The following is a 12,359-nucleotide window of genomic DNA, read 5'->3' on the forward strand; positions in this document are numbered from 1 at the left end:
TTTATTTATGTTTGCATTTCATAAAGTAGCCTACTTCCCCTCCCAGAGAAACCCTGTACCTACGCTTGCCGCACTAGGTAAGCAACTCATGTGGGGAAAGATAGAACAGACAGCAGTAAGAGTGAACATACTTGTCATTCATGCACTGACCTGCTGTAAATACAAAAGCAAATGGAGACTTAAAAATGATACTACCCTTCCCCCAACGGTGACTTACTTTCTGCAACCTGTGGCTCTTTCCCAGCAGAAGCTGGCAGATTTTATTGCTGCCATAGCAACCCTGCCGTCAGCCCCGTTGGCTTGGCAACATTGCAGCAGTAAGAAACACACTTCACATCTGAACTGTTCTTAGACTCGCAGAGATATTTTTTCAGGTTGCATTCCTAAATGCTTATTTACTGTTTGATTTAATAAATTTTGCAATAAAAAATCCTATACAGTCCTTATTTGCCAGTGAAATTAGATCATCTTCCCTGGAATCTTGCAAAGAATTAATATCCATTCCTTGCAATGTCACAGCAGATGGATCAAATCTCTGCAGCAGCTTCAACTGATCAAGTGATAGTCCAGCTCCCCTCATGCCTTCTCCTCCAATGTGAGGTTCCTTTTTAAGTAACAAAGAAAAGAAAATTATTGCATCAGTCAAGTTCTTATGTGCCCTAAATGTATTCTGCTGAGTATATGCAGAGCTGCCTAACTGTTAACGTGGACAAGCTAGGTTTTTATCATTCACACCAGAGGAGGATTTAGAAGTAATGTGGCCCTTCTTTTCTTGCCCTCACCTGGCCAATATGTATACAAGCCTATATACAAGGTCCAAAGTACTTTGAGGAGGTTGTGGTGCACCTAATCCACTTTAGCCTAGTGGTTTAGAGCACTTATTGAGGACAGGTACACAGCTCTAAATCAATTCATTACTCAAAGGACTGAAACATCGAAAGCTGTTATCACCAGACAATAAGAAGGTCTAAAGGTTTTTTTAGGTTGCCACTTTCAAATGATGCAGTGCTTCTGTGTACTGACTAATAGCTGTGAGTTAAGTCAAAAAAATAAGGATTCCATAGCCAGTTACTAATATACTCAGTAACAGCAGTAGAAATAACTGGATTCTTCACATTAAAAACTCCAACCGGAAAGACTGAAAGCCCCAGTCCAGGATACGTTGCTGCCTGAAAAGGCATCATTTTGGAAGATGATGCAGCAGAAAAATCTGAGCTTCAGTTTTTCTGTGTCATGTAATTAGACTAACAGGTAGATGGGACTACTGTTACATGTGTATGTATATGAGGCAAAGAAAGCAAGAAAGAAAGGAACAGCTTATGTATCTGAATTCAGGAGACATTTGGCATCAAACTCCTGGAAAGGAGAAGGGCTTAAAATCACAGGCCTTTTCTCAGCATTTCTTGTGAGTAGCCTTGACTGCTTTCTATTTAATATACTGATTCATGGAAAAAAAAAAATAATTCTTAGCTGGATTGTTCTTTCAGTTCATTCAGTAAGCAGATAGAACAAAATGTGCAAAAGCTGACATTGCAATATCAAAAATAGATCTCCTTTGTAAATCTAGTCTAGTGTAGTCTATAATGCAGCCTACAGCAGAGAATTTTTTGAGCCATCACACTTTGCTAATACATGAGCTCACCCAGTCATCACATGATGCGACTTAGTTGCTTAAGCATGTACTGTGTGCTGTAAAGCTGGACAGCCAAGAGGTTGCAGCCTGATTCTTCTCTTCCTTTCTTTCCCTCGGAAAGAAGCAGGATTTCAGTGCTTTCCAGGTAAGAGACAAAAATGAGGTGTCCATTGCAAATTGAGAAAAAAATAACATACCAAGGGAGACAGGGGTACCAACTTGAAGTAATGTAATAGAAGGATGGAAAGGTAAAAGGCTAGGGAAAACATTACACAGGGTCAAGCGACTTGCTCAAAGACAGACCAATTTTCTCCTCCACCTTTTCCTTTTTCCTTTCAGTTAAGTTACTGCATTTAAGCTGATATACAGTATCTCCTGTGTAAACCCCTAAGAGGAAGTAAGTCTGCACAGACAAAGGATCAGCTGCTATGCAGTAACCTCCACCTATGAGACCAACGCCTATGGCTCCATCTCCTGTTTTTTCCTTACCCAATATGATTCCAGGATCTCTTGGCAAACTAAGAAAGTGGGAGACAGTGGACTGGGTATATAAAGAGGTGTCCACTGAGAGACTTAAGAATATAGGAAATACATAAAGGAACATGAGGTAAGTCGACCCTAGACTCCAGTTTCCTGTTGATTGGAAAAGATCACCTTAGTTTACACTACTGGGGAACTGGTTATAAGATACTATAAACTGTCTGTGGGTAAACAACTCAGTGGCATCTTATTTAAAATATACTATACACAAAATCTTAATTTTTACAGATATAGCATTTGTGTGTGAAAACTAGCGCATTATTCAAGACTGATTAATGGTGCGAGGAAGTCGATTAAACCAGAATTAATCTTGCATTTGAGTTAATAGGGCTTGTGTTTTGCTTTGTCATTCTATTGAGGACAATTTTTGTGCTGTTGGTGAAATGTATATCTCAGTTGAAACAGGTGGAACTGAAAAATTCCTAGTAAATGGATGGTGAGAAAGCAGGCAGAAGAACCTTAACATACAAATCTTTCAAGAAAAGCTTCGGTTCTGTTAAATCTTTATCAGCCTTCATATAATTTCTTGTTGTACACCTATGTATATTTTTTTTAATTTCAGCTAAAAGATGCATGTAAACCTCTTATGGCAGATAAAAGTCATCACAGAATGTGTAACTAAGCTAAACAGGTATCATCAGAGTTAGACTCTTCCTCAAAGCCATGATGATAAACAACTAACCCACCCAACTCATCGCATCAACAAAGAGGAAGAGAGACACATACAGTCTGATGATAAACTCTCTCCAGGTAGAATAAAGGTAACAGGTATTTTTGAAATGTATGCAGTACAGATAGATACTAGAATTTTTTATCTCCCTATAGATTACCTCCTCCCAGACATCTTTATGGTAGACACTGACTCCAGAAAAGACAAGGTATATTCTTGGGACACTGAGCCTGAAATAAATTTGTTCTCTCATTCCTTTACATAACGCAAAAATAGCTCCCATACATATAAAATCCTCCTTCCTCAAAACAAAAGGTTCTTTCCATTCGTGTCTCATCCTTTACACAAGTCTTCACTACTTTAGTGGCACTGATAAAAAAATTTTCACCCCTCCTGTGAATGTGCAAAGAGAGAGAATAAAATATATGCATTAAGAACAACTGCAAGAGAAATGTTAACCTGTCTGAACTATCTTTTGTCCCTGTTGTGTTTTAAATGACTGCTGTACAAATCAGAACAACCACAGTACACAGTGGGAAGCTACTTAACGATCCCTAAATGAAGCTCAATTAAACATGAAAATAGATTTAAAAGAGCCTTAGAAATTCTTGTGTTATTTCTGTCCACAGCAGTTAAAATTGTCTGCAGTGAAAAAGAGATTTCTTGATAGTAAATATAATGTGTAAATTTACAGTGCTAAAACAAGCTCAATGGATTGTGTGAATTACCCTGAAAATATTATTACCTGTGGCTGAAGCTGGAGGCATGGAAAAGTTTTCAGGGCCCAAGCAACTTGCTCCTCATTTTCAGAGAGTGTAATCGTACATGTACTATATACTAAAACACCTCCTGGCTTCAGCAGTTTCACTGCCTGCAGGGAGAAATAAACAATAGTTCAGCTTATTTTTAAATGCAAAAACTTTCATATTAAGCAACATTAACCAAGAAACCATTCAGCTGTAATATTAAAACTTAGCACTTACTTAAACTCAAATCTTTCTAAAATAGGCATTAGGATAATGCCTAATTCTCAGGGAATACAGTAAAGGATCCCATGGATTAGAAATATTCTTCTTTCCAAATCATCATTATAGCTCATGCAGTTTATTAATGCCATTGAGATGATTCACCTTGTAAGATTTGTTATTTGTACAGCTCTGGATATCCCAGACAGAATAGTTCTGTTTTCATCACCTGCTGCCAACCACAGATACAAAATGTTTTTTTCAGTGATACCAGATGTCAACTGTTTCCACATATTTGGCCTGGAAGCTATAGCTATGCTGCTTTTCAAGCTGTGGTTCACTTTGAATACATGTAATTCAGATTTAGACAAGTTTCATGAAATCTTGCATTTTAGCATCAATCTAAGCATACTCCTACTACCATGAAAAGTTGTAATATGGCCTCCTGGCTTTGTACTCCATCTCATATCCCATACAGTACCTCACAGCACCACTGCATGGGAGTTCTACGCAGTGAACTTACAAGAGTCTGTGCTGCTGCAGAGAAAAGACTTTAACCTGCTCTGTAACTTAGACCCTTGCGATTATTATAAATTAAAACTGATGAAACTGAAGGAAAAGAAAAAACACATACAAAGGTTTTTATTTAATATGGCTTACATATACCTTTCCCATGCTCCAATGAATTGACTTCACCTAGCAACAAATACAGTGGAGCTGAGAGGTTAACTGAATCCTAATACTACCTTCTTAACTGCTGAAAAGGTAGGGAAAATGAGGCACCATTTTTCACTGTGAAGTTCTATGCTGCAAAAGCATTTATGTTCAATTTATCTTATCTACACAATGATTAATACGTACCACAGTGAAAAGCTTGCGCTGTAGTGGCTGATAAGAAGTCACCTCCTTTAATGTCAAGGAATAAGCCATATTTGGTCTCTGTCCCATCCCACTACATGGAGCATCAAGAAGAATTCGATCAAATGACTCTGGTAAGAATGGAGGTCCTTCTGTAAAAAGCAGTTAGTAATGTAAAATGTGGCTGTTGCTTTCCTTCACCATAGATAAGGACAAGCTATTACTGCTTCCTTGACATAAAACATTTATGTTCTATAGATAGTGTCTGCAAAAGTAATATCAGCTAGAGACAAGTCTCAGCACTGCTGGTGGTAGATTTCATCTCCCAGAAAACTAAAGAGTTTTAGTTCTGTAGGCTCAAATAATACATGATCCCTTCAGGCAATAATATTTTTTTAACTTTAATAATTTGAAAGTAAAATGTAAAAGTAATCAAACAAAAATGTTGAAATATGATTGGTCAGAGGTGTGGGTACAGAGTTGTACATATAGGCTTTAATAAACCACAGTCAGCCCATAACTGAACCAAGTGTGCAAATCTTTACTGAGAAACCTGTAGTTAACCATTATGACTGCCTTAAATAATAATAATTGGACTGTCTATATAACTATTTCTTGCGATGCATATATATCTGTAGAAAATAAAGCACTTCATAGTAACATGAAATACTACAAGCTCTAATGTGTGACACACGCTGTCTCCACAGCAGAACAATTCAGTAGACAAGGATTGTGAAGACAAGAACAATTTCTGAATATTACCTGGATAGATAAAGGAATATGTAACTTCTATATGCAGAACCTATCCTTTCATCTGAATTCCATTGGCTCAACAGCCCAAAAGTTTCTATCGCCTTAGTGCTAGAGCGACTCTTCAGCTCAGCATCACCAAGACAAAAGTGGCTCCATATGTGTATCTGTGGGTAACCAATGAGGAAGAGAGCTATATATATGCTTTACCTCCTTTTCCCTTTCTGTTCCTCAAATATTCAAATTAGGTCACAAGTGAAAACAAGTGAGTGACTTCATACTACTGCTACCTAGCTTGTTACAGCACTACAAAATGAGTCTATCTATCTGATTTATCTACCTCTGATCCATTACTACAGTGTTCAAAATATGTCATTTCTTACTTGCAGAGATGTACAGAAAAGCCTTCATGATCTCTCAGTATTACAGCTAGCTCTTGTTCATCTGTGTAAGTGCTACATACGACCTACAATATTTTATGTTCATATAAAGACTATTAAGAAAGTACCTTTATTCCTCCAAAGCAGGAATAACTAACTGCAAGGCATAGGGACAAGGAAGGTGAATTATGCAACCTGATTCCTACTTACGCTAACCAGTGACTGGGATAGAATAGAGTGAGAAAGAACAGCATACTTTGCACAACAAACTAAAAATAATCAAGACAGCAGATACCATTTAAATCATTCCATCATGGGAACAGAACCAGTATCATAAATACAGCACTTCAGAAAAGCAAATGAAATGAACTTAAAATAATACACTGTGCTTCTATAGAACTTTCCCCTGAACAGCTGAACAAACATCAATGAACTAAACCTTGCAGCACTCCTGGGAGTTAGGTATTAATAACCCCATTTTACAGATTAGTATTCTGAGGCAGAAAAGCCAAAAATTCTGCAAAAAAAAATTTTTTTCTCAGACTAGGTCAAACAGTTCAGAGTATGGGGTTAAACATTATCATGGAAGAAGCCTTAAGGCTTCAGTCTTTGATATTATCTGGGAAAGGTATGCATTTCCTTTGAGCATATTAGGTTGTGATAAGGACAGATAGTTTGATAGTATTTGCTTCACAGAGAAGCTGATTATCACAAAAGAACAGAAAATAAGAGCATTCACAGTGCTGAAGCAACTTTGGTATCTGCCAAGATTTCAAGGACTTGTAGACCTGTGGCAGGTTTAATACTGTTAGTGCAAACCTGATTACTGTTTTCATCTAAAAGCTACTACTACCCAAGTTGTTTACTTTACCTTGTTCATCCTCTCTCTTCTCAGCTGAAAGTGCCTTTGTTCCATCATAGCAAAAGGCCTTAATGCAATTCAGCTGTAGCAATTCAGCATTCTGCTTAATTTTTTTGACCTTGTTAGCTATCTTGTCCATGGCTATTACTTCACCCTGAAAAAAATGGGAAGTTTTTATCAAAAGCATAGGGATTAAATGGATGTGCAGTTCCTGATTTCTTCCCACCGCCATGAGCAGCGCAATGAATGAGGCTTAGTTTTCCCTGCAGAATTTTGTTGTTATTAAATCCACACTCCAGGAGTCCTTGTTCACCAATATTTTCCATGATACCCACATTAGGCTAGATACTAGTCTGAAGCTGTGTGCATTCTGACTGGCACTAGCTGCTTGGCACAGTAACTCCCCAAAGGACCCTATAATGTCTGACTTCTGGCAAGTGGTTTTTTTGTTAGTTTCTTTTTGTTTGTTTTGAACTGTTTTACTGGGCACTAAGTTAGGTAAAAATGTAATCATTTGAAAGAGGGTAGAAGTCTCAAATACATGGTAAAATAGGTCAACAAGTTTTAAATTTGCACGGAGATGGTGGGAAACATGATCACATACAGCTCAGTCCTGAGGAGATGAGGCCCACAGCAACACCTCTGGCTTGCTCAGACTCATAACATACCATTATACTTGCAGTGGTTGTCACTCAAGTTACTTTAGGAAATATGGTAAATACTATAATAAATTTAGATGTGGGGGGAGGGGAATCACAATTACATATTATTCCTTTTATGTGAGCATAAGATTTCTCTATTCCTCTCCCAAGATAAATCAAAACAGACACACACCACTATCTGCTAGATGAAATCTCTAAACACAAAGGAAAGTAAACAGTAGCATCAGTAAAATCCAGAACAGTAATACTATCTTCAAAAAAACCCCAAAGACCAAAAACCTGTAATAGACTTGCTATAGCAAATAGAGCCTGCTGAGAAAACATGACAACTTTTTCCTACTTGGTGATGGCTCTCTAGAGGCTTATGGAAGGGTAACATGACTAATATAGACAGTGTAAAAAAAAACAAACCAAACTTCAGTAAAAATAAGCTATTGACTGTATGTCATGTTAGCCAATATGTAGGCCTAGGACTGAGAAGTAGAAAAGGATTTATGTTGTGTCAATGGTGTCCAGCCTTCAACTACTGTGAGCCAAATCACCTCTTACAGGAGCACTCAATGACCACATGCCACTGCTTCTCCCCTATCACCATTCAACCTATTACACATGCACACTAACAACTGATTGTGCTTGAAAGTTAGGTCTGTTGCTGAAACAGTGGATTTGCTGCACATACGCTGTACTTGAATATAAAGAGATAAGTCCTCTCCTGAGAGACTCTCAGAAAAAAGAACAAGCTGGAAGACAACAGTTCTTCCTCACTAGCCCATGCCAGCCACTGCCAGAAAAACTTCCTTAAAGACATCTGGAAAAAACGGTGGTCTGGACTGGGATCCAGAATAAACTCTGAAGCTTTAACTATTCCCAGTTCCTACTAAAAGCTCTTAACAATATGGAGTAATTTTACATTTCGATTATCTCATCTAAAAACAATATAATATTTTTTACAATTAAATCACAAAAAATATAAGATTGATTCAGATATTCTAAATGTTAATGATTTAATATACTGTCTATGGAAATTTAGTATGGAAAATCTGTGAATGGAACTTAAGAACCAAAAAGCAGTGCAAATTTTTTCCATATCTTAAATTAAAATTATATACTTAGAAAAGGAAAACCAATTCAGATAAATTTCAACATCTGTATTCTTAATCTTTACCACTTCAGCTGGAGTGGTATCAAAATATCTAAAATGACTAAGGGCAAAAAAACAGTTATGCAAAGTTATACAAAATGTACATACACAGATCGAAAAAGTACAGATGTAAATGAATCTATGAGAGAAATATATGCTTTTACAGACTTGCTTTATTTATCACACCAAAATTCTTTACTGGAAGCTTTATAAATCTATCTAATAAATGTCTAATGACTGTCTAATGCATGTTTGCAAACTTTCCATACTGAAGGAAGAAACACTTCAATAAGCAAACCGTCACAGAACTGAATACATCTTTTCTAAATATGTTCAAATCATTACCCACTGTACCTTCCCATTAATGCACAGACAACCATTGAAGTACTGCATAACGAAAGTGCAGTTTCTAAATTATCTGATATATTCTAATAACCCTATTCCAATGAAAATAATAACGCCTTACAAAATTTTTAGAAGCAACATTACACATTTTTCCCCTCTCTGCTAGAAAAGAGCAACCTGCATTTCCCTTTCATTTTACATACAGCAATTTAATATATGCAAATTGTTATTCCTATAGCCACATTCTTTTTGGCTTGTGTGTTATTTTCCTTTGTCTTTCTCTAAATATTTTTTTTTGTTTCTTCTCATAATGTTACTTTCTTATGAGATATTTTTGGTGTTGTGACCTTCTACCTTAGAATGACAAACGCAGACTAGAAATTCAGTCTAAGATCATATTTGTACCGCATAATTGGTAAGTTTTACTGAGAAGGAATTTAACTGGATTAGGAACTTCTTAATATGTTTTTGTACAGAGTTGTGCATTCTTTTGGCACACAGTCATAACCTCTGCTTTCCATGTATTCTCAGTTCCTACATAACTTTACCTTGCATGTTATGAATTCTTCCATTACAAATACATCAATAACATTCAAAAAGTGAAATTGAACACATTTCAACAGGTCAATTTGCAGCAAATAAGGTTTTAAATGTGATGGTGACTATTTGATAAAGATAGTCTGTGCCCATTTCAGTAACTCTGATGTGTGGCAAAACATATTGGTAAGCAGAACGTTCAAATATTAATTGTTTGCTGTTGTAAATTATCTGTGCATTCTGACAGCTAAGTGAGCTGTGCAAATGAACAGTGGCCAGGCTTTCTTCACTGAGACAGAAAATGCTCAATGACTACTCTTACCTCGTCATGCATTAATGTTGCAAGATGGGTTGTTTTCCCTCCAGGTGCAGCACACATATCCAAAATTCTCTCTCCTGGCTGAGGGTTTAAAATATGGCTCACAACCACAGAAGGCAAGTTCTATCATAAAAACAAATATGGGAGAATTCAAACCTTATGTTCTGTATTAAGGAATGACAAACTCATTGAAACAAAAATTCATTCAGCAGTGAAGATACCTATGATATGGCTGTCAGTTCCTTAACAGAAAATGAACTGTTGGGGTTACATAAAAGAGACAGTATAGGTCAAAAGTCTCCAGTGGCTCCTTTTTTATTTAAAGCTGTATATAGAGTATCTATGACTGAAGTTTAAGTGTTTATGACTACAGAGACTACAGTGCTAAAAGTCAAAATAAAATAAGCTGATACTATTCCAGACACAGAGCAGCTCTGTGTATTACAAGTATTTTATATCGACCTGTTTATTGGAACATTTACTATATGAACATACTGGTGTAGTATAGTAATGAACAGTAAGATCAATAGGCAGGAGTTTAAACTTGCTGAATTAAGGTACCAAGAAGCTGAACTGTGCTATTAAATGTATAAATAGAACAGATGCACTTAAGAAAAATAATATGCAATAATTGTGCACCGTATTGCATCTTACACAACATGGAAATATCCTGAAAGATTCTCTTCTAATTTGGTTCAACACAAAAGTGTAAAAACCTTTTAAAGTTGCCCTTACTACATGTTGTCTTTGGATAGCTCAGTTTCGAGTTCCATGCCACAGTGTTCAAAAAAAATTAATAATTCATCTCACACATGGCAAATTCAAGTCAAAAAAGCCAGGCTCAAAGGGTTGTGATCAGCGTCACAAAGTCCAGCTGGAGGCCAGTCAATAGTGGAGTACCCCATGGGTGGACACTGGCACCAACGTTGCCTAACCTCTTCCTTAGGGACCTGGATAATGGAACAGAGTGCAGCCTAAACAAGTTCACAGGGGATACAAAACCAGAAAGAGTGGTTGATAAACTGGAAGGTTGTGCTGCCATTCAGAGGGACCTGAACAGGCTGGAGAAATGGAGAAACAGAAACCTCATGAAGCTTAACAAACAGAAATGCTAACTCCTGCACCTGGTGCACCCTATGCACCAATACAGGCTGGGGCTGACTGGCTGGAAGGCAGCTTTGCAGAGAAGGCCGTGGGGATCCTAGTGGACAAGAAGTTGAATATGATCTAAATTCTCATGTGCAACAGTCTCTTAAATAACCTGTCTAACAATTTTGTTCCTTGAAAGCAAGTACTCTAATAAGCTGAATCAGGGAAGAAAAGGCCTCTCCTTTACTGCAGGCCATGAGACAATATATTGTTTGATAAACTATGGTTTGCCCACACCGGAAGACAGCACTGATGCTGATTTAAAAATATTAAAATCAATTACAAACAGATTATATGCATAAAAATAACTCATCTGCTGGACTGACTCTTCTCACAAAAGAAACAGTGACTAAGACAATTCAATGTAATAAAGGATTTAACTTACTATCTGAGTGATAGTTATATGAATCAAATGAGATAACTTAGAATTTCAGAGAATATCTTTGAACAAGGGTTTATTTGAGGTAAAATTTACATTCACTTTAGAGATTAAAATAACTTTCTTTTTGAAGGCTGAACAGCTTGATTTTGTTTTAAACTCTGCTTCTAAATTGTCATATTTATATAAAAAAAATACAGTACCATTGTTAGCACACTAGTTGTCTTAGATATCTGAGGTCTTCATCTTATCTTTTTGTGTCATCAAACTGAAATCAAGAATTTTACCTGATCTAAGAAAACTAGAAAGTTCCATGATTTCATTATCCTATGTTTCAACATATCACAGGTGGCCACTTGTCATGTCTGACTATTGTTTTTAATTAGTTTTATTGTGGAGGAAAAGGAGTATAGGTATCATAGAAATTAAAGATGCAAAAGGAAAAGCTAGCTTGAAATAAGTTCTTAAATTTTACAATAAAAACTACACAAAAATTTGTCATTCTTTGGAAGCTCTGCAGTTTTATGGTAAGAGGCAGTGAAAGCTGTGCTACCGTAAGATTTGTCATGGTTATTTTGTTCAGGTGGATCTTTTTCATTAGGGCTAAAAAGATACGGGTTTTCTCTTCAACTTAAAGTCAACCTAGTATTTGGAGACTTTCCTGATTCTCTACAGAAGGATATACCGTGAAAGAGGGTCATATTTCAGAGTTCATAGGCATATTCCAAAAACTAAAAGTTCTATGCAGACTATCTGTGCAAAAAGAATTTCCAAGTTTTTAAGTGAATATCTTTTAAGTTACTTTGAAGTCCCTTATCATATCTCAGATGCAGTATGATTAAACCACCTACATGTAGATACCAACTTCATTCTAAAAACTTTGTTTTCTTTAAATCCAAAGAGTGAATTAGGTGCCATAATACACAATGAATAGATAAAGTATTAATGTGTGCTTAGAGGATATTCATTATTCTGCAAATAGTACAGACTTATTTTTGTAACAAACATACCTGCAAAAACAAATGACTAGGGAGCACATTGTCAAACGAAGGACTAAGGTAGACTGGCTCTATCATTCTTATGCCCATCCCACTGAAAAACATGAAAAAAAATATTTCAACTACTCAGATTTATAATTTTTAATAGTGTTCAATTAAAATCATTATGCT

The 12,359-nt window shown here is 36.4% G+C and overlaps 1 protein-coding gene across 13 annotated transcripts in view; it reads right to left on the reverse strand.

The window, feature by feature from the left end:
• The window catches only part of NSUN6 (NOP2/Sun RNA methyltransferase 6), a 27,205-nt gene continuing 14,846 nt past the window's right edge, over nucleotides 1-12,359 (reverse strand). For 11 of the 13 annotated variants that reach the window (XM_041122077.1, XM_030009969.2, XM_030009972.2 and 8 more), the window contains 6 exons: nucleotides 12,201-12,282; nucleotides 9,666-9,785; nucleotides 6,668-6,812; nucleotides 4,670-4,818; nucleotides 3,589-3,714; nucleotides 1-604 (listed from right to left, as the gene is read on the reverse strand). In XM_041122077.1, coding sequence (XP_040978011.1) covers nucleotides 392-604; nucleotides 3,589-3,714; nucleotides 4,670-4,818; nucleotides 6,668-6,812; nucleotides 9,666-9,785; nucleotides 12,201-12,282 — 835 coding nt within the window. In that variant the 3' untranslated portion in view covers nucleotides 1-391. Of the gene's footprint in view, nucleotides 1,771-2,233; nucleotides 3,237-3,588; nucleotides 3,715-4,669; nucleotides 4,819-6,667; nucleotides 6,813-9,665; nucleotides 9,786-12,200; nucleotides 12,283-12,359 lie in introns of those variants that run through there. The other 2 variants (XM_030009975.1, XM_030009974.1) reach the window with 2 other exon arrangements.

This window comes from Aquila chrysaetos, chromosome 3 (genome assembly GCF_900496995.4).
Source record: "Aquila chrysaetos chrysaetos chromosome 3, bAquChr1.4, whole genome shotgun sequence".
Classification (NCBI taxonomy): domain Eukaryota; kingdom Metazoa; phylum Chordata; class Aves; order Accipitriformes; family Accipitridae; genus Aquila; species Aquila chrysaetos.